Here is a 25,790-nt window from a genome sequence, read left to right on the forward strand (position 1 = left end):
GGATGAAAAGTATTACATTATATTGATTTGAAAACAGATCTTTTATGACAGTATTTCCCAAAGTTTATTTTTCATAGATTTAAGTAGATACAGATTATCTTGCATAGAGTCCAGTTATGATGAACATTTTCAGACATGAGTCACACACAAACACACTTTCAAAACGGCATAAAATACTTGAAGTATCTTTTGAGACTTCCACTCCCTTATCGCTCTGCAAATGAAAACTTACATTTTTTTGTTTTAACAAACCATGTGTGTTTCAAAGTCATAACGAGCAGACATAAGATCATTTCTCTGGGATCTTTAAGAGGATTAGCCAATAATTTCAAAAATATTTAAGACACACACACACATATGATAATAAAGTGCAATTACGCTGCAGATTTACCCAGCATGCAATGGGAACTGAAGGCCAGGGTCTTATGCAAGAATAGTTATTAGGAACCCAGCAGCTTCAACACTACATCTCAGTATCAATGTAAACGAGTTTGAACAAGGGTATAATGCCTTGTGCCAACGTCATGGAATGATATGCTACTGAGTGTGCATGTTTTGTGGTTAAAACAAACCCAAACCATTCTTAACTGACCAACCAAAAGTCAGAGATGATGACTCTTACTGTAAAATACTTTGCTACAGTGATGATATTTACATTTGAGTCATTTAGCACACGCTCTTAGCCAGAGTGATTTACAGGAGTAATTAGGGTTAAGCGCCTTGTTCATGTGCACAGACCGATTTTTGACCTAGTCAGCTCAGGTTTTCAAACCAGCGATCTTTCGGGTACTGGCCCAACGCTCTTAACCGCTAGGCTACCTGCTGCTCATATATGATTACCATGATGAGGAAACATGTTTCACAAAAAACACAAAACATTGTACAATAACCAATCTCACAGCAACGATTGTCAAATCACATTAAGGCACACAGAGGAGACTGGGTTAACCAGGTGAAAGGTTTAGTCAAGGGGATGAGGGTAGCAACTGAATAACAGATTGAGACAAGAAGGATTAAGCTGTGACGTCTTAATTTAATTTGATTCTAGAACAAAAATCCAAATAGAACTCCTAGTGAATGAAGCCCATTAAAACATGGCTCCCATTTGTACTTCCTGGTCTCTTGTATGACATCTCTGTCTAATCCTTCCTTGTCTCATTCAAGACTGGATGTGGGTGTGGTCAAAGGGCGGCGCTGGGCAGGGAGGGGGTGGGGCTCTGCCAGATGATCATGTGACTGCGGTCTGATCGCAGCGGGGCAGCTTCGGGCGCACCGTCATTCGCGTCGTCGCCTGGGAAAGGTAAGAGGGAGACAGTCAGTCAGACAACCACTAATGACAACCACGTGATGTCCTCAACTCACCGATACGGAAGTTGATGTAGCCCTCTCCTCCACTGAGAATGAGTTGAGAGGTAGAGACTAGAGTTACAGCACCACCTCCTATTGTAGAGGAGCTGGTCACACAGCCTGGGGAACACAGATATAGAATACTAATAACTATGCAATAACTACATAGTAGCACAATATACTACTGTCTAATAACTATGCAATAACTACATAGTATCACAATATAATACTGTCTAATAACTATGCAATAACTACATAGTAGCACAATATACTACTGTCTAATAACTATGCAATAACTACATAGTAGCACAATATAATACTGTCTAATAACTATGCAATAACTACATAGTAGCACAATATAATACTGTCTAATAACTATGCAATAACTACATAGCATTTAATACTGTAGAACAGGGCTATTCAACTACATTCCTACTGGGGACAGATGTAAAAAGGTTCATTTTAGGGGGTACAGACATTTTACACATGCAATTCTTCTTCGGAAGAACTGTATAAAAAAAGCAACGCACATGACCAATAAAGCAATTTTCTTCAAATTAAATGTTGCTAAAAGTAATTAGGAAAGAAGTGGAGGGCGCTCAACCAACGTGAGTCGAGGCTCATCATTGAAAAGGAAGTCACAAAACTCGCTCATTATTTTAACTAGTAAAAGCTTCTTACACAGAATTAGGTCATTTTAAAATCTGAAAACTAAGCATCTTAATAAAGAACACAAAGATATGTAAAATCAGGTGATGCCAAATTCCAGTCTGAGGGACGGAAGCTTTGAATTCATTTCTCACAGTCATTAGGTGCATTTATTTGTCCCACTCCCTTCTAACAAGTTCTTGTGAGCATCAGAGAGGGAAACAGAAGGCACGTAGTGTTCCTGAGAGTCGTATGAATTCATTTCTCACAGTCATTAGGTGCATTTATTTGTCCCACTCCCTTCTAACAAGTTCCTGTGAGCATCAGAGAGGGAAACAGAAGGCATGTAGTGTTCCTGAGAGTCGTAGCTTTCAGGAATTGGGTCATTATATGTTGTAGCTTAAACCGTTCAAACACTAGAGCCAAATTCATATGAAGAAAAAATAATCAACATGCCACATAGGCGCTAGAAACCACAAAAAAACACTAGAAACTACACTATAGACAACCACTATAGTGCTTGTCATTTTGACGTTGAACGTCGGCTTTTGGAGGGGATTTATTTTGCAGATCATTGATTAATATACAGAATTGATCAAAGGGCCGTGGGCCGCCAGTTGAATAGCCCCGCTGTAGAATAACTGCATTGTTACACAACAGTGAATGAATGAACAACGATAAGAGATTTTCACCAGGTGCAGCAATGATGAACTTGACAGCCTGGCGGTGTCCATGGTAACACAGTTGTGCTGCCGCCAAAGAGCAGTATGGTATAGAGGCAGACTCTGAACCTATGGAACGCAGAGAAGAAGACAATTGACATATGACCAGTGTAAGGGCATTATCTCTCAGGTCATTCTGTTGTTGACCTCTGGGGGCCAGAGGTTAGTACTCACTGAGAGACACAGGGATGGAGAAGATGGCGCCACTTCCTGTTCCCACCCACAGCCGGCCAGAGATGACGGTGAGGGAGGAGATCTGCAGCGGGGAGAGAGACAAGAAGGCAGGGCCTGGAGAAGAGAGACAGAGAGACCATCAGTCAGGAGCTTATCCATTCAAGCAGAGTGGGTTCAGTTTTTGGGTTGAGGAGGTAAGGATTGAAGAAAATATATTCAAAGTTGTACATTAACTTCTATGTGGGCCCTTACATGCTCACATCAGCAATATAAACATAAACAGATTAATGAACTGACAATCCTGTTCCTGCTCCTACCCAGTGTTTTGGTGACCAGAGGGGTCAGATCCACATCCTGCAGGAGCCGGCCAGTGGACCAATCGAAAAGCCTAAGTGTAGGGTCGAGCCGGCAGGACGTCCACACACCACTTCCTGCCGCATACAGAAAACGCACCTGCTGCTCACTGCGCTCCGAGACGGTTAAAGTTTGCTGAAAGAGAGAGGTGGGAAATATAGACAAAAAAATACAAAGTACAAACCATTCTGAATTCACAAACACACAATATTTTCAGGTTCGTCAAACTCTTACCTCCACTTTTCTATTCTCGACATCGACCACATGAACCCGATTCCAATATCCTACCCATAAGTACGCACCCTTCGCCAGGCAACAGCGAATGGGCTGCAGTGGAGTTGATCCCAGAGGCAAAACCTCATGTGATTGGAGATCCCACCCACCTGTCAAATATAGTGGCGATTAGTCATCATCAGTCTCTTACAAATCACAGGTTGTATGTGGTCATGGATAGATGGAATACGGTTTGTCAAATTGATGTCATTTCTTTGCATTTTAGCTAACCCTAACCCTCTTCTTAAACTTAACCTAATTATCCTAACCGGCTATGCTAATTCTCTTAACCTGTTGTGTAAGTTGTCCTAACCTGCTACGAAGGGTCCATTCTGACATACAATGGTTCTGGCTAGTAGAGATACAGTTTATCTAATATGATCCTGATAGGATCCTGACAGTAACCTGATATGATCCTGACAAGAGCCTGATATGATCCTGACAAGAGCCTGATATGATCCTGACAAGAGCCTGATATGATCCTGACAAGAGCCTGATATGATCCTGACAAAAGCCTGACCTGATCCTGACAGTAACCTGACCCTGGCCGGAACCTGATCTGATCGTGATAGACCTGGTCCTAACAGTAACCTGAGCCTGGCCGGAACCTGACGTGATCCTGACAGTAACCTGACCTGATCCTGACAGTAACCTGATCTGATCCTGACAGTAACCTGACCTGATCCTGACAGTAACCTGACCTGATCCTGACAGTAACCTGACCTGATCCTGACCATAGCCTGACCTGATCCTGACAGTAACCTGACCTGACCCTGACAGTAACCTGACCTGATCCTGACAGTAGCCTGACCTGATCCTGACAGGAAACTGATACTAACAGAACCCTGACCTGATCCTGACAGGAAACTGATACTGTCAGTAACCTGACCTGATCCTGACCATAGCCTGACCTGATCCTGACAGTAGCCTGACAGTAGCCTGACCTGATTCTGACAAGAACCTGACAAGAACCTGACCTGATCCTGACATTAACCTGACCTGATCCTGGCCAGAACCTGACTGGATCCTGACTGGATCCTGACAGTAGCCTGACCTGATCCTGACAAGAACCTGACAAGAACCTGACCTGATCCTGGCCAGAACCTGACTGGATCCTGACAGTAGCCTGACCTGATCCTGATCTGATCCTGACAGTAACCTGACCTGATCCTGACAGTAACCTGACCTGATCCTGACAGTAACCTGACCTGATCCTGACAGTAACCTGACCTGATAGTAACCTGGCCTGATCCTGACTATAGCCTCACCTGATCCTGACAGTAGCCTGACCTGATCCTGACAGTAGCCTGACCTGATCCTGACAGGAAACGGATACTGACAGTAACCTGACAGGAACATAACCTGATCCTGACAGTAGCCTGACCTGATCCTGACAGTAACCTGACCTGATCCTGACTGTAACCTGACCTGATCCTGACTGTAACCTGACCTGATCCTGACTGTAACCTGACCTGATCCTGACAGTAACCTGACCTGATCCTAACAGTAACCTGACCTGATCTTATCAGTAACCTGACCCTGGCCGGAACCTGATCTGATTCTGACAGTAACCTGACCTGATCCTGTCAGTATCAGTTTCCTGTCAGGATCAGGTCAGGCTACTGTTAGTATCAGTTTCCTGTCAGGTTAAGCTCAGGCTACTGTCAGGATCCTGGCCAGAACCAGATTTGATCCTGACCGTAGCCTGACCTGATCCTGACAGTAGCCTGAACTGATCCTGACCCTATCCTGAGAGTAACCTGACCTGATCCTGACAGTAGCCTGATCTAATCCTGACAGTAGCCTGACCTGATCCTGAAAGGAACCTGACCTGATCCTGGCCGGATCCTGACAGTAGCCTGACCTGATCCTGACAGTAAACCTGACCTGATCCTGACCGTAGCCTGACAGTAGCCTGACCGTAGCCTGACCATAGCCTGAGAGTAACCTGACCTGATTCTGACAGTAGCCTGATCTAATCCTGACAGTAGCCTGACCTAATCCTGACAGGAACCTGACCTGATAGTAACCTGACCTGATCCTGACAGTAACCTGACCTGATCCTGACATGAATCTGATCTGATCCTGACAGTAAACCTGACCTGATCCTGACAGTAGCCTGGCCTGATCCTGACATGAATCTGGCCTGATCCTGACAGTAACCTGGCCTGATCCTGACAGTAACCTGACCTGATCCTGACAGTAACCTGACCTGATCCTGGCCGTAACCTGACCTGATCCTGACAGTAACCTGACCTGATCCTGGCCGGAACCTGACCGGATCCTGACAGTAGCCTGACCTGATCCTGACAGTAACCTGACCTGATCCTGACAGTAACCTGACCTGATCCTGACAGTAACCTGACCTGATCCTGACAGTAACCTGAACTGATCCTGACAGTAGCCTGACCTGATCCTGACAGGATCTGACCTGATCCTGGCCTGACAGAACCTGACTGGATACTGACAGTAGCCTGACCTGATCCTGACATGAATCTGATCTGATCCTGACAGTAAACATGACCTGATCCTGACAGTAAACCTGACCTGATCCTGACAGTAACCTGACCTGATCCTGACAGTAACCTGACCGGATCCTGACAGTAACCTGACCTGATCCTGACAGTAACCTGACCTGATCCTGACAGTAGCCTGACCTGATCCTGACAGGATCTGACCTGATCCTGGCCGGAACCTGACTGGATACTGACAGTAGCCTGACCTGATCCTGACATGAATCTGATCTGATCCTGACAGTAAACCTGACCTGATCCTGACAGTAGCCTGACCTGATCCTGACATGAATCTGGCCTGATCCTGACATTAACCTGGCCTGATCCTGACAGTAACCTGGCCTGATCCTGACAGTAACCTGGCCTGATCCTGACCATAGCCTGACCTGATCCTGACAGTAACCTGACCTGATCCTGACCTGATCCTGACAGTAACCTGACCTGATCCTGACAGTAACCTGACCTGATCCTGACAGTAACCTGACCTGATCCTGACAGTAACCTGACCTGATCCTGACAGTAACCTGACCTAATCCTGACAGTAACCTGACCTGATCCTGACAGTAGCCTGACCTGATCCTGACAGTAACCTGACCTGATCCTGACAGTAACCTGACCTGATCCTGACAGTAGCCTGACCTGATCCTGACATGAATCTGGCCTGATCCTGACAGTAACCTGGCCTGATCCTGACAGTAACCTGGCCTGATCCTGACAGTAACCTGGCCTGATCCTGACCGTAACCTGACCTGATCCTGACAGTAACCTGACCTGATCCTGACAGTAACCTGACCTGATCCTGACAGTAACCTGACCTGATCCTGGCCGGAACCTGACTGGATCCTGACAGTAGCCTGACCTGATCCTGACAGTAAACCTGACCTGATCCTGACAGTAAACCTGACCTGATCCTGACAGTAACCTGACCTGATCCTGACAGTAGCCTGACCTGATCCTGACAGTAACCTGACAGTAGCCTGACCTGATCCTGACAGTAGCCTGACCTGATCCTGACAGTAGCCTGACCTGATCCTGACCATAGCCTGAGAGTAACCTAACCTGACCTGATCCTGAGAGTAACCTGACCTGATCCTGACAGTAACCTGACCTGATCCTGACAGTAACCTGACCTGATCCTGACAGTAACCTGACCTGATCCTGACAGTAACCTGACCTAATCCTGACAGTAACCTGACCTAATCCTGACAGTAACCTGACCTGATCCTGACAGTAACCTGATCCTGACCATAGCCTGAGAGTAACCTGACCTGATCCTGGCCGTAACCTGACCTGATCCTGACAGTAACCTGACCTGATCCTGGCCGACAGTAACCTGACCTGGATCCTGACAGTAGCCTGACCTGATCCTGACAGTAACCTGACCTGATCCTGACAGTAACCTGACCTGATCCTGACAGTAACCTGACCGGATCCTGACAGTAACCTGACCTGATCCTGACAGTAACCTGAACTGATCCTGACAGTAGCCTGACCTGATCCTGACAGGATCTGACCTGATCCTGGCCGGAACCTGACTGGATACTGACAGTAGCCTGACCTGATCCTGACATGAATCTGATCTGATCCTGACAGTAAACATGACCTGATCCTGACAGTAAACATGACCTGATCCTGACAGTAAACATGACCTGATCCTGACAGTAACCTGACCTGATCCTGACAGTAACCTGACCGGATCCTGACAGTAACCTGACCTGATCCTGACAGTAACCTGACCTGATCCTGACAGTAGCCTGACCTGATCCTGACAGGATCTGACCTGATCCTGGCCGGAACCTGACTGGATACTGACAGTAGCCTGACCTGATCCTGACATGAATCTGATCTGATCCTGACAGTAAACATGACCTGATCCTGACAGTAGCCTGACCTGATCCTGACATGAATCTGGCCTGATCCTGACATTAACCTGGCCTGATCCTGACAGTAACCTGGCCTGATCCTGACAGTAACCTGGCCTGATCCTGACCATAGCCTGACCTGATCCTGACAGTAACCTGACCTGATCCTGACCTGATCCTGACAGTAACCTGACCTGATCCTGACAGTAACCTGACCTGATCCTGACAGTAACCTGACCTGATCCTGACAGTAACCTGACCTGATCCTGACAGTAACCTGACCTAATCCTGACAGTAACCTGACCTGATCCTGACAGTAACCTGACCTGATCCTGACAGTAGCCTGACCTGATCCTGACAGTAACCTGACCTGATCCTGACAGTAGCCTGACCTGATCCTGACATGAATCTGGCCTGATCCTGACAGTAACCTGGCCTGATCCTGACAGTAACCTGGCCTGATCCTGACAGTAACCTGGCCTGATCCTGACAGTAACCTGGCCTGATCCTGACCGTAGCCTGACCTGATCCTGACAGTAACCTGACCTGATCCTGACAGTAACCTGACCTGATCCTGGCCGGAACCTGACTGGATCCTGACAGTAGCCTGACCTGATCCTGACAGTAAACCTGACCTGATCCTGACAGTAAACCTGACCTGATCCTGACAGTAAACCTGACCTGATCCTGACAGTAGCCTGACCTGATCCTGACAGTAACCTGACAGTAGCCTGACCTGATCCTGACAGTAGCCTGACCTGATCCTGACCATAGCCTGAGAGTAACCTAACCTGACCTGATCCTGAGAGTAACCTGACCTGATCCTGACAGTAACCTGACCTGATCCTGACAGTAACCTGACCTGATCCTGACAGTAACCTGACCTGATCCTGACAGTAACCTGACCTAATCCTGACAGTAACCTGACCTAATCCTGACAGTAACCTGACCTGATCCTGACAGTAACCTGATCCTGACCATAGCCTGAGAGTAACCTGACCTGATCCTGGCCGTAACCTGACCTGATCCTGACAGTAACCTGACCTGATCCTGGCCGGAACCTGACCGGATCCTGACAGTAGCCTGACCTGATCCTGACAGTAACCTGACCTGATCCTGACAGTAACCTGACCTGATCCTGACAGTAACCTGACCGGATCCTGACAGTAACCTGACCTGATCCTGACAGTAACCTGAACTGATCCTGACAGTAGCCTGACCTGATCCTGACAGGATCTGACCTGATCCTGGCCGGAACCTGACTGGATACTGACAGTAGCCTGACCTGATCCTGACATGAATCTGATCTGATCCTGACAGTAAACATGACCTGATCCTGACAGTAAACATGACCTGATCCTGACAGTAAACATGACCTGATCCTGACAGTAACCTGACCGGATCCTGACAGTAACCTGACCTGATCCTGACAGTAACCTGACCTGATCCTGACAGTAACCTGACCTGATCCTGACAGTAGCCTGACCTGATCCTGACAGGATCTGACCTGATCCTGGCCGGAACCTGACTGGATACTGACAGTAGCCTGACCTGATCCTGACATGAATCTGATCTGATCCTGACAGTAAACATGACCTGATCCTGACAGTAGCCTGACCTGATCCTGACATGAATCTGGCCTGATCCTGACATTAACCTGGCCTGATCCTGACATTAACCTGGCCTGATCCTGACAGTAACCTGGCCTGATCCTGACAGTAACCTGGCCTGATCCTGACAGTAGCCTGACCTGATCCTGACAGTAACCTGACCTGATCCTGACCTGATCCTGACAGTAACCTGACCTGATCCTGACAGTAACCTGACCTGATCCTGACAGTAACCTGACCTGATCCTGACAGTAACCTGACCTGATCCTGACAGTAACCTGACCTGATCCTGACAGTAACCTGACCTGATCCTGACAGTAACCTGACCTGATCCTGACAGTAACCTGACCTGATCCTGACAGTAGCCTGACCTGATCCTGACAGTAACCTGACCTGATCCTGACAGTAGCCTGACCTGATCCTGACATGAATCTGGCCTGATCCTGACAGTAACCTGGCCTGATCCTGACAGTAACCTGGCCTGATCCTGACAGTAACCTGGCCTGATCCTGACAGTAACCTGGCCTGATCCTGACCGTAGCCTGACCTGATCCTGACAGTAACCTGACCTGATCCTGACAGTAACCTGACCTGATCCTGGCCGGAACCTGACTGGATCCTGACAGTAGCCTGACCTGATCCTGACAGTAAACCTGACCTGATCCTGACAGTAAACCTGACCTGATCCTGACAGTAAACCTGACCTGATCCTGACAGTAGCCTGACCTGATCCTGACAGTAACCTGGCCTGATCCTGACAGTAACCTGGCCTGATCCTGACCATAGCCTGACCTGATCCTGACAGTAACCTGACCTGATCCTGACCTGATCCTGACCGTAGCCTGACCTGATCCTGACAGTAACCTGACCTGATCCTGACAGTAACCTGACCTGATCCTGGCCGGAACCTGACCGGATCCTGACAGTAGCCTGACCTGATCCTGACAGTAAACCTGACCTGATCCTGACAGTAAACCTGACCTGATCCTGACAGTAAACCTGACCTGATCCTGACAGTAGCCTGACCTGATCCTGACAGTAACCTGACAGTAGCCTGACCTGATCCTGACAGTAGCCTGACCTGATCCTGACCATAGCCTGAGAGTAACCTAACCTGACCTGATCCTGAGAGTAACCTGACCTGATCCTGACAGTAACCTGACCTGATCCTGACAGTAACCTGACCTGATCCTGACAGTAACCTGACCTGATCCTGACAGTAACCTGACCTGATCCTGACAGTAACCTGACCTGATCCTGACAGTAACCTGACCTAATCCTGACAGTAACCTGACCTAATCCTGACAGTAACCTGACCTGATCCTGACAGTAACCTGATCCTGACCATAGCCTGAGAGTAACCTGACCTGATCCTGGCCGTAACCTGACCTGATCCTGACAGTAACCTGACCTGATCCTGGCCGGAACCTGACCGGATCCTGACAGTAGCCTGACCTGATCCTGACAGTAACCTGACCTGATCCTGACAGTAACCTGACCTGATCCTGACAGTAACCTGACCGGATCCTGACAGTAACCTGACCTGATCCTGACAGTAACCTGAACTGATCCTGACAGTAGCCTGACCTGATCCTGACAGGATCTGACCTGATCCTGGCCGGAACCTGACTGGATACTGACAGTAGCCTGACCTGATCCTGACATGAATCTGATCTGATCCTGACAGTAAACATGACCTGATCCTGACAGTAAACATGACCTGATCCTGACAGTAACCTGACCTGATCCTGACAGTAACCTGACCGGATCCTGACAGTAACCTGACCTGATCCTGACAGTAACCTGACCTGATCCTGACAGTAGCCTGACCTGATCCTGACAGGATCTGACCTGATCCTGGCCGGAACCTGACTGGATACTGACAGTAGCCTGACCTGATCCTGACATGAATCTGATCTGATCCTGACAGTAAACATGACCTGATCCTGACAGTAGCCTGACCTGATCCTGACATGAATCTGGCCTGATCCTGACATTAACCTGGCCTGATCCTGACAGTAACCTGGCCTGATCCTGACAGTAACCTGGCCTGATCCTGACAGTAACCTGGCCTGATCCTGACCATAGCCTGACCTGATCCTGACAGTAACCTGACCTGATCCTGACCTGATCCTGACAGTAACCTGACCTGATCCTGACAGTAACCTGACCTGATCCTGACAGTAACCTGACCTGATCCTGACAGTAACCTGACCTGATCCTGACAGTAACCTGACCTAATCCTGACAGTAACCTGACCTGATCCTGACAGTAACCTGACCTGATCCTGACAGTAACCTGACCTGATCCTGACAGTAGCCTGACCTGATCCTGACAGTAACCTGACCTGATCCTGACAGTAGCCTGACCTGATCCTGACAGTAACCTGGCCTGATCCTGACAGTAACCTGGCCTGATCCTGACAGTAACCTGGCCTGATCCTGACAGTAACCTGGCCTGATCCTGACAGTAACCTGGCCTGATCCTGACCGTAGCCTGACCTGATCCTGACAGTAACCTGACCTGATCCTGACAGTAACCTGACCTGATCCTGACAGTAACCTGACTGGATCCTGACAGTAAGCCTGACCTGATCCTGACAGTAAACCTGACCTGATCCTGACAGTAAACCTGACCTGATCCTGACAGTAAACCTGACCTGATCCTGACAGTAGCCTGACCTGATCCTGACAGTAACCTGACAGTAGCCTGACCTGATCCTGACAGTAGCCTGACCTGATCCTGACCATAGCCTGAGAGTAACCTAACCTGACCTGATCCTGAGAGTAACCTGACCTGATCCTGACAGTAACCTGACCTGATCCTGACAGTAACCTGACCTGATCCTGACAGTAACCTGACCTGATCCTGACAGTAACCTGACCTAATCCTGACAGTAACCTGACCTAATCCTGACAGTAACCTGACCTGATCCTGACAGTAACCTGATCCTGACCATAGCCTGAGAGTAACCTGACCTGATCCTGACAGTAACCTGACCTAATTCTGACAGTAACCTGACCTAATCCTGACAGTAACCTGACCTAATTCTGACAGTAACCTGAGAGGGGGAATTACCTGGGTTGTGCGAGAAGAATGCAAGCGTCCCATTGGCTAATCCAGCAATGACTTGACCCTGTGAATACCTGAAAGGTTTAGAGTTGAAAGTAAACAAAGACAAAACATGCAATATTCAAACTGGTACACAATTATCCTTTCAGATCGAGTCATCCAAGTGTCCAACTGTAGGGGCTCGTGGTCTATATCAGACTGGGTACAGGAGTACTCACGTGAGAGAGTGCACACCCTCAGACAGAGAGATAGACTGCAGACAGAGCCTTCTAGATGTGGACGCGGAGTGGACCAATACACTGGGAATGGAGGAAGAAAGAGAAAAAGAGAGGAGAGGGAGAGGGAGAATGAGCAACTGTCAATTGTTTAACATTATCATGGAACAGCATGGTTCTGATTTCCACACCTCACCTTCCTTCCTGAGTTCCAATCCACACAGTTCCTGAGGTCTCACCTGATGACACAGAAACAGAACAGAGACGGTAAGCGGATAACAATGCTTTAAACACTGGCAATGCTAATGGAAATAACTAGTTGAGTGATGATTTGGAAATGATGGCGGCTATGGTTAACAAGTCTACAGAAATCTAAAATTGGTAAGCTGATCCTAGATCTGTGCCTAAGGGTACCTTTTACCGGGAGAGTAATAGATAGCACTGACCAGTAGGGGGCACAGCACAGATGCATAGGGCGGGCGAGGTGGGCGGGAGGCTGAACTGATCCAGCACCGTATTGGACCGTGCAGGGTTGATCACTGTGACATCACTACTGGAGGCGGGACCAGAGACCACCCACACAGCACACTGACAGAGTGGATGGAAGAGAGAGGAGTGATGCCTACTATTGAGAGATGACAGATCAACCCCTAGCCCAGTGTTTCCCAAACTCGGTCCTGGAGACTCCAAGGGGTGCACGTTTTGGTTTTTGCCCTAGCACTGCACAGCGGATTCATATAATCAAAGCTTAGTGACAAGTTGATCATTTGAATCAGCTATGTGGTGCTAGGGCAAAAACCAAAACCCCTTGGAGTCCCCAGGACCGAGCTGGGGAAACACTGCCCTAACCCCTACCCACTAGGTGTTTGTGTGTAGACCTAAACGGTTTGGATGGGTGTAAACAGTATGCTAAACAACATGGTTCCATCTAGCCTGTCAATGGACATGGAGCTACTACCACATTGATTCTACCTATCAAACCTCCCAGATCTACAAGAAGTGCCAGTAAGAGCTAGTTGGTCAATTTGACATTGAGAAAACCATTGGCATGACATGGTCTGAAAATTGTGGTTAGATGGTACTGCAAGTGGTAGCTACTGTGACTAGAACTAGTAATTTGTCGGTAATGACCACCTTACCGTTGTCTCGCCTGAGATCTCAGGTGTGACAGCAACAGCACAGTTTAGCTACAGAGAGAAAACACAAGTTATGGACTGTCTTCTGGGAAAAGACTGTCTGGGTTAAAAACCATAGCACTGACTGTAGACATGTTTCTGAATAGTATGTTCTACCTTGGCTGTAGAATCTCTCTGGTCCATCAGTCTGAGCTGAACTAGGACAGGCACATCTTTGGGCTCAGGGGTCGGCTCTGAGGACTCCTGCAATAATCCCACACAATCTACTGTATGTACCAGATTAAGGTTTGTGTCTACTTCCACAGTCTGTGTGAGTATTTTCACCTCTGAAGTAAATATTGTGTTTACCTACAGTGCCTTCAGAAAGTATTCACACCCCTTGACTTTTTCAACATTTTGGATGTTTTACTGCCTGAATTTAAATTGGATTCAATTGAGATTGTGTGTCACTGATCTACACATAATACCCCATGTCACAGTGGAATTATACAAATAAATAAAAAATTTCAAGCTGAAATGTCTTGAGTTAATATGTATTCAACCCCTTTGGTATGGCAAGCCTCAATAAGTTCAGGAGTAAAAGTGTTGCTTAACAAGTCACAACTTGCATGGATTCACTCTGTGTGCATCCTGTTTTGAATGACCACTCCATCTCTGTACCCCACACATACAGATATCTCGAAGGTCCCTCAGTAGAGTTGTGAATTTTAAGCACCGATGCAACAAAAAAAGCAGGCATTGAGCATCCCTCTGAGCATGGAGAAGTTATTAATTACACTTTGGATGGTGTATCAATACACCCAGTCACTACAAAGACAGGCGTCCTTCCTAACTCAGTCGCCGGAGAAGAAGGAAACCGCTCAGGGGCCAATGATGATTTTAAACATTTACTGGCTGTGATAGGAGAAAATTGAGGATGGATTAACAACATTGTAGTTACTCCACAATACTAACCTGAATGACAGAGAGAAATGAGGAAGCCTGTGCAGAATAAAAATAGTCCAAAACATGTATCCTGTTTGCTATAAGGCACTAAGGTAATACTGGAAAACATGTATCCTGTTTGCTATAAGGCACTAAGGTAATACTGAAAAACATGTATCCTGTTTGCTATAAGGCACTAAGGTAATACTGAAAAACATGTATCCTGTTTGCTATAAGGCACTAAAGTAATACTGGAAAACATGTATCCTGTTTGCTATAAGGCACTAAGGTAATACTGAAAAACATGTATCCTGTTTGCTATAAGGCACTAAGGTAATACTGGAAAACATGTATCCTGTTTGCTATAAGGCACTAAGGTAATACTGGAAAACATGTATCCTGTTTGCTATAAGGCACTAAGGTAATACTGGAAAACATGCATCCTGTTTGCTATAAGGCACTAAGGTAATACTGGAAAACATGCATCCTGTTTGCTATAAGGCACTAAAGTAATACTGGAAAACATGCAGCAAAGGTATTCATTTTTTGTTCTGAATACAAAGCATTATGTTTGGGGCAAATCCAAAACAACACATAACTGAGTACCACTCTTCATATTTTCAAGCATGGTGGTGGCTGCATCATGTTATGGGTATGCTTGTCATCTGCAAGGACGAGGGAGTTTTTAAGGATAAAAACATTTATGTAATAGAGCTAAGCACAGAAAAATATCCTAGAGGAAAACCTGGTTCAGTCTGCTTTCCAACAGACACTTGGAGACAAATTCACCTTTCAGCAGGACAATAACCTAAAACACAATAACCTACATGACTTAAATAAGCCAAAACTTTAAAATGTCTGTCTAGGAATGATCAACAACCAACTTGACAGAGCTTGAAGAAGTTTCAAAAGAATAATAAATGGGCAAATATTGTACAATCCAGGTGTGCAAAGCTAAAGATTTAGCCAAAAATACTATTTATAATCTCGCTGCAATCGCTGCCCAATGTGATTCTAACATCTATTAACTCAGGGGTTGAATATTTACGTAATCAAGATAGATTAGCGTTTTATTTTCCATAAATGTTTCAAATATGATAATTTCTCCCACGTTGACATTACAGATTATTGTTTGTAGATCGTTGACAAAAAATGTGTTAAATCTATTTTAATCCCACTTTGTAACTCAACAAAATGTGGAAAAGTCCAGGGGTGTGAATACTTTCTGAAGGCCCTGTATGTGTGTATGCATGTTCACCTGTGTGTGAGACAGCGGCATGCTCCAGCCATGAACCTGGCGTTTTCCCAGGGTTCCCCAGACATGGGAGCGGATGTCTCTGTACAGCTCCCTCCTCCTGACCCGCGGAGACAGGGCTGCAGCAGGGGAGGCACCACTGGGAGGAAGCGGGAAGAGGAAGAACAGAGAGGAAGAGGGGGCAGTGGGTGAGAGAGTGGTTTAAAAAGATGTACTGCTTTATGATAGTTACTAATGTAGCCTATGGTAGTAGAGGTGAGTTCACTTCAAACCTTACAATGTAAAGCACTTTGAGAAGTTGGAAAGAGCTCCAAAGACATGTAATCCCATTATCATCATATCAACGTACACTGTCTGAGTCGTACTGACAGCCAACTGCCGTGGAGACCCCATTGGTGAGTGAGTGGGGGACGGGGACATCGGCAGGGTCAGTGCTAGAGCAGCAGACGGAACCAAGGGGTTCTTGTTCAGGCCAAACAAACGGTTGAATCTTGAATGGACAGAGAGATGGTTAATTTGACTGCAATTGACCAGAAGCTCTGCCCACCTCACAGGAATACAATAACTATTACACATAACTTCCCCATAGGCACTCTGGTCATGTGCTTGGGCTATAGATTGTGTAGCCACAGGTAAATATGAACAGCTATTGAGCTAAATGCTGTGAAGTCAGGGGTCAGAGCCAGGCCCAGGACAAATATGTGTGGTTGTGTGCCTGTTAGCAGCTCAAGGTTTAAAGTGAAGAAAGTGGTTAACAGTATCTGTGGACTTCTTTACTGCAATAATTGCCGAATTAAAAAGTTGTATTTTCCTTCCTGATTCTTCACTCCCTCACTCACCTTCTCCACACACTAGTCCTCTCTCTCTCGGTGATCCTCTCTTCTTGGGTGGCCCTGAAAAGAAGGGATGACTGATGTGAGACTGAGAGAAATGTTTTTCTGTTGCCACGAGAAAAGGGCAACCAGTGAAGAACAAACACCATTGTAAATACAACCCATATTTATGCTTATTTATTTTATCTTGTGTCCTATTAACTATTTGTACATTGTATATATATGTATATATATATATATATATATATATATATATATATATATATATATATATATAATATGACATTTGTAATGTCTTTACTGTTTTGAAACTTCTGTATGTGTAATGTTTACTGTTCATTTTTGTTGTTTTTCACCTTATATATTCACTTTGTATGTTGTCTACCTCACTTGCTTTGGCAATGTTAACACATGTTTCCCATGCCAATAAAGCCCTTGAATTGAATTGAATTGAATTGAAATGAGTTATTCCCTTCTCCCTTTTCTACAGGACTATGAAACCTCCTATCAGTCTACTTCTATGGGGGAGACAGGCAGGTGTGGTTACCGAATGGTCTGACTGCGTCTCACAGCCTCCTGCAGCTCAAACAAACGCTCCTTATACTGGTTCTTCTCCATGACAACACGGGACATCTCCGAACGAGAGAACCGACGCAGCGATATGGGCAGAGAGGACTATGGGTAACAGATTAACATTCTAGTTAGAGTACATCAAGTCCATTAGAGAAACAACAAAAAGTTACAACAAATCTATTCGCAGAATATAAAGAGACAACACAAAGAAAGCCCTCTTACATCATCATCTGATTGATTTGCTTCCAGTTCTTTCCGAAGTCTACATAAAAGCAGAAACACACGCAATCAATGAATCACACCACATGAACAAATATTGTTTATATACCTCGTCTCATACTGCCAAACATCAACAACCTGACACTAGAGTTGTGTACCTCTTGGTTTCCTCCTCCATCTCCTTCATCCTTCCCACCAATCGGGTGACAGTCTCCTGGCAGGAAGTCACCTCCACCTTAAGAGCTGACCTCTCATTGGTCAGCTCCTCCACACGAGAGATCAGTGCTTTCCGGGCCGCATTCACTAACTCACTGGGAGAGGTAGATAATGTAAGAGTGAGTGAGAGAGAAAATGAATGACAGAATGCAAAAGTGAGTAAATACAGTAAACAAAGGACCCGTTGTGCTCAGTTTTACTTCAAGCCCAATGTGCACTCTGTCAACATATCTAAATGAAACAGAGGCATAGTGAATGGTAAGCCCCCTACACACAGAGTTAGTCACACAGGACTAGACATAGTAGGGTAATAATAACGGTGGGATAAACGCGGGGACTTACTGGGTGTGTTTCAGTTCCTCATACTGAGAAAGAATCTCCTCAAACTGGTCGGTGCTGCCTGCACAGACAAGAAAAAACAAACAGTTCTCACCACAAATAGCATTAACCCATACCGTAAGCCTAAGTCAAACCTTTTCAGAACAACTAACTTTTAATTGCCCATGCCAGTTCTCATGACATTGACACTTCAGTCCACTCTAACTTGTGCCTACTGCCCAGCACTGCCTAAGATACCCCCTCCATCTGCCTCAGCTCTTTCCCCCTAGCCTTCCTCTGGCTGTAAAATAAAGGTTGTATGTGTTAAGAGAGCAAAGGGCATACGTTTCATCTTATGTGAACAACCAGTGCAGTGTTTCACTGCAAACAGGGGGTGTAGGTGTGCCCTTGCCTAATGGCCGTACCTCTGACACTGGCCCCCTGGTCCACACTCTCTATGTATTCCTGACTCAGCTCTGACAGCTCTGAGAATACAGACTCCGTGTTCCTCAGCTCCCATTCCAGACTATCCACATCCTCCTCCTCATCCTCCTTCTTCTTCTTCTTCTTTGCTCCTTCCTCTTTTTTCTCCTCCTCCTCCTGCTCCTCCTTCTCTCCTTCCTTCTCCTCCACCTCCTTAATTTCTTCCCCCATGCTGGTCTTGTCTCTGATTGGCTCTTTGGCGTCTGCTCGGACCGGGGTGCTAGGGAACATGGGTAACAGAGAAAAGGTTGGGGGCAGTAGATGTCAGTTTATGCAACAGTAAAGTGTGTGATGGGGAGATGTCCCATCAAGAGTCTTTCTGAACCATGACAGACCTGTGAAGGGAAGTAGTCTGATTTACAGTTAACTAGTTGTGGCTGAGTTGGTTTATTGTTATGAATGTGTAAAAGAAAAGCTTTCATGATAATGCAATAAAGTCAGTCCAGTTCATCTTGCACTGTAAGTGCACACATACAGGACATACCTGGCATTCGTAAGGCCATGAAACTTCGCCAGCTCAGGGGTGGAGCTTATGATGTCATTGATGAAGGATGCATCTCTGTCTGGCTTTACGACAATGTCAATCACCCTATCGTCCTTGGTTACCGGTTCTTCCAACAGGACAGAACAAGGAGGTGTTTCTGGCCTTTGATCAGTTAGCTTGAAAAGGGGAGGAGTCAGTAAGGACAACTTCCGTAAAAAAATAATACTGCTACAAGACAGTACAGAGGTTATCAAATCTAGAGAACGTACCTCCTGCCCGCTAACACAGGATTCTGACTGGCCCTGGGTAGATTGTGAATTCTTGGGGCGCACATGGTTACTAAGGACAGACAGGGCTCATTGTGACATCATAATGCAGTGAAAATCAGAAACCATCAAATGAATCAACCACAGTGAAAGAGATATCTTTAGAATGGAAAGACTGCATACCGTTCCATGTTGTTGTAGTCATATTAACTGAACTGAGTGGTGGCTAACCTTAGTGGAGATCCCTCTCTCTCTAGATCCCTTTTCCTCTCCAGCAGATCCTTATAACTGAGCACCAACTGAGAGAGAGTGAGAGAATGTGAAAATGGAGAAGGACAGGAAGGACAGCGGGGATAATAAAATACATCTCCACAATGATGGACAGCAGCTGTTACTGATAGAAGAGTACACAGACGCTGAGTCCCAAACAGCCTCGTCAGTCTAAACATGCTGTCGTCTGACCTTGTTGTGAGTGTGCTTCAGTGTGTTCAACTCTCTGCCCAGTCCAGCCCTCTGCTCCTCCAAGGCCACCACTGTCACAGAAACAACACACAGTAGCAATTAGCATCACATACAGTACGTCTCAATGGCCAGGGTCCCAGTCTGATTCTGCCGTAGCCTACTTGCCATGGTCTTATCAAACATCCTCAGTTTGGAACACAAAGGATGGGAATGAAGGATGTGAATATAAAATAATCTACACGGACATGAAGAGGGTAAGCATAAAGAGAGAGAGAAATAGATAGAGATTGTTACAACACTGTACATAGTGATAATAGAACATTTGAAATGTCTTTATTCTTTTGAAACCTCTGTGAGTGTACGGTTTACTGGTCATTTCTGATTGTTCAATTCACTTTTGTTAATGATCTATTTTGCTTGCTTTGGCAATGTTAACATATGTTCCCCATGCCAATAAAGTCCTTCGAATTGAAGTTGAGAGATAAAGGGGGAGATAGAGGGAGGAAGCGATGGACACCCAGGCCCAGTCAGACACTCACATTGGTCAGCCTGCTCTCTGGCCTTCTTCTCCAGTTCTTTTCCCCTCCTCTCTCTCTCCTTCTCTCTTCCCCTCATCGTCCTCCGCTCCTGCTCACTCTGGTCATCCAACTCCAGATACCGCTAAAGGCAAAAAACAAACATTTATTAAAATTCATTAAACTATTATGAAACTTTTTATTTATGAATTTTAATCAACACCCTGAATTGACTGAGTTGAAAAAGAATAGAACCCAAATCCTGACCCCATATCACATTTGCATTAAAAAAAATGATAAACCATAAGCACTTCCATCCCCTCTCACCTCCTGGCTCTCTCTCCTCAGTAGTTTCTCACTCTGGTATCTCTCCAATAGCTCATCTCGCTCTCCTTTCTCTCTTTCGGCCTCCTCCTCCCTCTCTCTGAGCTGGGCTCTGCAGCTGGCCAGACCCTCCAGGACCCATACTAGGATGGGCACCAGGGACTCCACAACCCCTACGCCATGGGTCTCTATCACTGTCTGTAGCAGGGAAAGAGGGATGGGGGGTAGCATCAGATAGGTGTGGGTGGTGATGGAGAAGAGAGAGGAATGAAAAGCCAGCTAGGAGATAGAGAGACATGAAAGGGGCGATAGAACAGAAAGCAGTTGAGAGGTGGATGTGATGTGATGTGTGTTTACCTGTAGTTCTGAGTACAGTTTCCCGGCCTCTTCACTCACAATGTCAGGGTCCAGATCCAGCTCCCCAGACCCACACAGGATACTCTCTCCACACTCCATCCCTCTCTATCTAGAAGTTAATGTGTCTCAGCTGATATGAGTATATGAACTGTGTGTCTGTCAATACACTCCTTCCTCATATATAAATACCTACCCACCTAGTTTATCTAGACCTCTCACACTCATGTCTACTCTCATTTCATCCATCTCTCTACTGTACATGGTCCTTCCTCCATTTCTACAGTAAATGACCCCCCTATTCCCCGTCCTCTGCTCTAGCTGTAGATGAAGCTGATGTCAGGGGGGGGTTGGTGCCCATTCTGAAAGAGAGAGAAAAAAAACAGAATCATAATCATTTCTACAATGTCAGTGGAAATGTTCGTTTTTTTTCATTTGAGGAAATATAGACTTGCAGGTACATACTACATGACTATTTTTAGAAGTAAAACCCCCTTTACAACAATCAAACCACCATCATCTGTTTCTCTTTCTGTTCTGTTTCCTGTCTCTCACTGTGAGGGCTAGAATGTGAACTCTAAACATAGAAGTGCTACAGTGTGTATGGAGTTATTTACTTTATTCACACTATGAGTCTACTTTTACACATGTCTGTTGCTCTCTCCAATAACAGGTTGTGCCTTTAGACAAGTGACCTGGCAGTATACACAATTAGAATGACTTAACATTTAGCATTACTAAGCAAAATGACTCCATGCACGGGTAGTAAGCCTACTCCTTTTAATTCTCACACACGACTTTGCGTGTTTCCCACCCTGATTTGCCCTAGCAGGCACACCTGTCCTCCTCACAGATCCCTCCTCCTGCCACCACCAGGCTCCTAACTGGGGATGAAAACACATGACAGTACCCACTACCCTGGTCTAGGCCTCACACCTACAGGCAGTGGATCCCAAGTCACCTAGACCAATGTCTGGCAAGCCTTGTCCCTGGATACGTATATCACTGATGAGGTTTAATTCTTGTTCATTGTTATTTTAAAGTGGTGATTCTCTGATCCACCTCTACGCAGACAACACCATATACTTCTGGCCCCTCTTTGGACACTGTGTTAACAAACCTCCAGACGAGCTTCAATGCCATACAACACTCCTTCCGTGGCCTCCAACTGCTCTTAAATGCAAGTAAAACTAAATGTATGCTCTTCAACCGATCGCTGCCCACATTCTGAATTAGAATATGTGGACAATTACAAATACCTAGGTGTCTGGTTAGACTGTAAACTCTCCTTCCAGACTCACATTAAGCAACTCCAATCCAAAATTAAATCTAGAATTGGCTTCCTATTTCGCAACAAAGCCTCCTTCACTCATGCTGCCAAACATACCCTCATAAAACTGACTATCCTACCGATCCTCGACTTCAACGATGTAATTGACAAAATAGCCCCCAACACTCTACTCAGCAAATTGGATGCAGTCTATCACAGTGCCATCCGTTTTGTCACCAAAGCCCCATATACTACCCACCACTGCGACCTGTATGCTCTCGTTGGCTGGCACTCGCGTCATATTCGTAGCCAAACCCACTGACTCCAGGTCATCTATAAGTCATTGCTAGGTAAAGTCTTGCCTTGTCTCTGCACACTGGTCACCATAGCAGCACCCACCCGTAGCATGCGCTCCAGCAGGTATATTTCACTGGTCACCTCCAAAGCCAATTCCTCGTTCAGCCACCTTTCCTTCCAGTTCTCTGCTGCCAATGACTGGAACGACTTGCAAAAATCACTGAAGCTGGAGTCTTATATCTCCCTCACTAACTGTAAGCACCAGCTGTCAGAGCAGCTCACAGATCACTGGACCTGTACATAGTACATCTGTAAATAGCCCATCCAACTACCTCATCCCCATAATGTTATTTATTTTGCTCCTTTGCACCCCAGTATCTCTACTTGCACACTCATCTTGTGCACATCTATCACTCCAGTGTTTAATGGCTAAATTGTAATTATTTTGCCACTATGGCCTATTTATTGCCTTACCTCCCTTATCCTACCTCATTTGCACACATTGTATATATACTTGATCTATTGTATTATTGACTGTATGTTTGTTTATTCCATGAGTAACTCGGTGTTGTTTGTGTAGCACTGCTTTGCTTTATCTTGGCCAGGTCGCAGTTGTAAATGAGAACTTGTTCTCAACTAGCTTACCTGGTTAAATAACGATGAAATAAAATAAAAACATAAAAATAAAGTAACTGTCAGATTATTAGGCAGTCTGTCCTCCAAGACGATTCAGACTGTACAAACATTTACCACCTGTTGCTGAATAGGTCGTTCGTATTGCTGGGTACTGTAGTACTGCACACACACACACACGCACGCACGCACGCGCACACGATATTGAATGACAGGAACAGACGGACGTCCAAAGAATAATCGAGGATGCAGCCTAAGCAATAAACACCAACTCGATCTAGCCGGTCTGAAGTGCAATAACATGATGTCGTTTGCGGTATAAATAAACCATTGACTGACAACAGTCACCTTATAGATTTTACGAGATCACCTTCATTTAATTTAGTTTAGCCTACTGTAGTTCGGGAGAACTGAACCAAAACGTTCACTCTGTCTTTTTATATGTTAACTCACCTTTGAGTCTCTTTAGTTCCCAAAACTTGTATATAATTTGTTGAAACGGGTAATATTCCAGTCGTTTACTTTGAAGAAGATATCAATTACTCCTACAGCGAGTTTGAAGAAGGGGATGTGGTTTAATTCAGACTCAGTTGACCGAATTCCTATTCTGGCCTATCGGAGTGATAGGCTGTTCTCAGTGTCCAACCGCCGTGTAAAAGAGGCGGGACATGGCTGGTCTTGTGGGTAAAAACAAGTTCCTAATTTGAACAATGACACGTGATGAGGGGAACGTTGAAGGGTTCTCAGGTGACCTTCTCTAATACCTGTCTAAACGTTTCACGTAATATGACCTTTCACTCCTTTTTTCACTGACTGTTTTTCCCAGCGGTTAATCAAATACAGTATAACTATGTGAACAACGGAACACTGCAAAGACCAGCAGATGTTTGCAAAAACGTGGCCAGGTATCCAATTTCCTCTACGCAGTCATTTCATAGGCTACTGTATATTAACCAGATCCAGTTGTGTTTTTTACAGAAAATCGTGCTGACTATGCGTTTCCTAACAGTTTCCTTTTTGCGTAACATGAGTGACTACTGTAATAACAAATGGTTTGGGGAAGTGAAGGAAAGGTGTCAGCAATTCATAAGCCTTCGCATGAACTATAGAAAATGAAACTAGTTTTGAGTATTGCTAGCAAGGGCGTGAAGAATGAGTACAGTACATTCTCCAGCAGAGGGAGGCAAACACACATCTGTCTTTGTTTCTTGTCTGTCTTTCTCTCTATCTGTATGTACACTGACTGGACAAAACATTAGGAACATCTTCCTACTATTGAGTTGCACCCCCTTTTACCCTCATATCAGCCTCAATTGATCGGGGAATGGACTCTAAAATGTTGAAAGCATTCCACAGGGATGCTGGCCCATGTTGGAGATTTTTATCTCCCTCACCAACTTCAAACATCTGCTATCTGAGCAGCTAACCTATCGCTGCAGCTGTACATAGTCTATCGTAAATAGCCCACCCAATTTTACCTACCTCTTCCCCATACTGTTTATATTTATTTACTTTTCTGCTCTTTTGCACACCAGTATCTCAACCTGTACATGACCATCTGATCATTTATCACTCCAGTGTTAATCTGCAAAATTGTAATTATTCGCCTACCTCCTCATGCCTTTTGCACACAATGTATATAGACTCTTTTTTTTCTACTGTGTTATTGACTCGTTAATTGTTTACTCCATGTGTAACTCTGTGTTGTCTGTTCACACTGCTATGCTTTATCTTGGCCAGGTCGCAGTTGCAAATGAGAACTTGTTCTCAACTAGCCTACCTGGTTTAATAAAGGTGTAATAAAAAATAAAAATGTTGACTCCAATGCTTTCCACATTTGTGTTAAGTTGGCTGGGTGTCCTTTGGGTGGTGGACCATGCTTGATACACACAGGAAACGGTTGAGCATTGCAATTCTTGACACACTCAAACCAGTGCGCGTGGCACCTACTACCATACCCCATTCAAAGACACTTCAATCTTTTGTCTTGACCATTCACCCTCTGAATGGCACACATACACAATCCAGTCAGTCTAGATGAAGGGGACGAGACAGGTTATAGAAGGAGTTTTAAGCCTTGAGACAATTGAGACATGAAGTGGTGACATCGGTCATAGGTTTCACCTGGATTCACCTGGTCAGTCTATGTCATGAAAGAGCTCACTCAGTGTTTTGTACTCTCAGTAGCAAGAAAAAGTATGTGAACCCTTTGGAATTACCTGGACTTCTGCATAAATTGGTCATAAAATTTGATCTGATCTTCATCTAAGTCACAACAATACACAAACACAGTCTGCTTAAACTAATAACACACAAACAATTATATGTTTTCATGTCTTTATTGAACACACCGTGTAAACATTCACAGTGCAGGGTGGAAAAAGTATGTGATCCCTTGGATTTAATAACTGGTTGACCCTCCTTTGTCAGCAATAACC

The 25,790-nt window shown here is 45.4% G+C and overlaps 1 protein-coding gene across 2 annotated transcripts; it reads right to left on the reverse strand.

Moving 5' to 3' along the window:
• Positions 1–40: 40 nt before the first annotated feature.
• LOC115111954 (C-Jun-amino-terminal kinase-interacting protein 4-like) lies at positions 41–23,944 on the reverse strand. 2 transcript variants are annotated; one of them, XM_065007363.1, is made up of 28 exons: positions 23,806–23,944; positions 21,156–21,514; positions 20,802–20,996; positions 20,499–20,619; positions 19,960–20,030; positions 19,729–19,796; positions 19,501–19,570; positions 19,232–19,407; positions 18,690–18,967; positions 18,289–18,346; positions 17,889–18,041; positions 17,734–17,773; positions 17,486–17,613; positions 16,945–16,998; positions 16,383–16,595; positions 16,109–16,244; positions 14,083–14,169; positions 13,930–13,977; positions 13,237–13,378; positions 12,987–13,029; positions 12,794–12,874; positions 12,582–12,649; positions 3,480–3,628; positions 3,209–3,380; positions 2,892–3,005; positions 2,688–2,786; positions 1,363–1,467; positions 41–1,291 (listed from the first exon to the last, which is right to left on the reverse strand). In XM_065007363.1, the coding sequence occupies exons 2-28, from the start codon at positions 21,252–21,254 to the stop codon at positions 1,182–1,184; spliced, it is 3,078 nt and encodes a 1,025-aa protein (XP_064863435.1). In that variant the 5' UTR covers positions 21,255–21,514; positions 23,806–23,944; the 3' UTR covers positions 41–1,181. The 2 variants fall into 2 exon arrangements, with proteins under 2 accessions (XP_064863435.1, XP_064863439.1); XM_065007367.1 differs by having other exon boundaries at positions 16,455–16,595; positions 23,806–23,943.
• Positions 23,945–25,790: the final 1,846 nt, after the last annotated feature.

This window comes from Oncorhynchus nerka, linkage group LG3 (genome assembly GCF_034236695.1).
Source record: "Oncorhynchus nerka isolate Pitt River linkage group LG3, Oner_Uvic_2.0, whole genome shotgun sequence".
NCBI lineage: Eukaryota > Metazoa > Chordata > Actinopteri > Salmoniformes > Salmonidae > Oncorhynchus > Oncorhynchus nerka.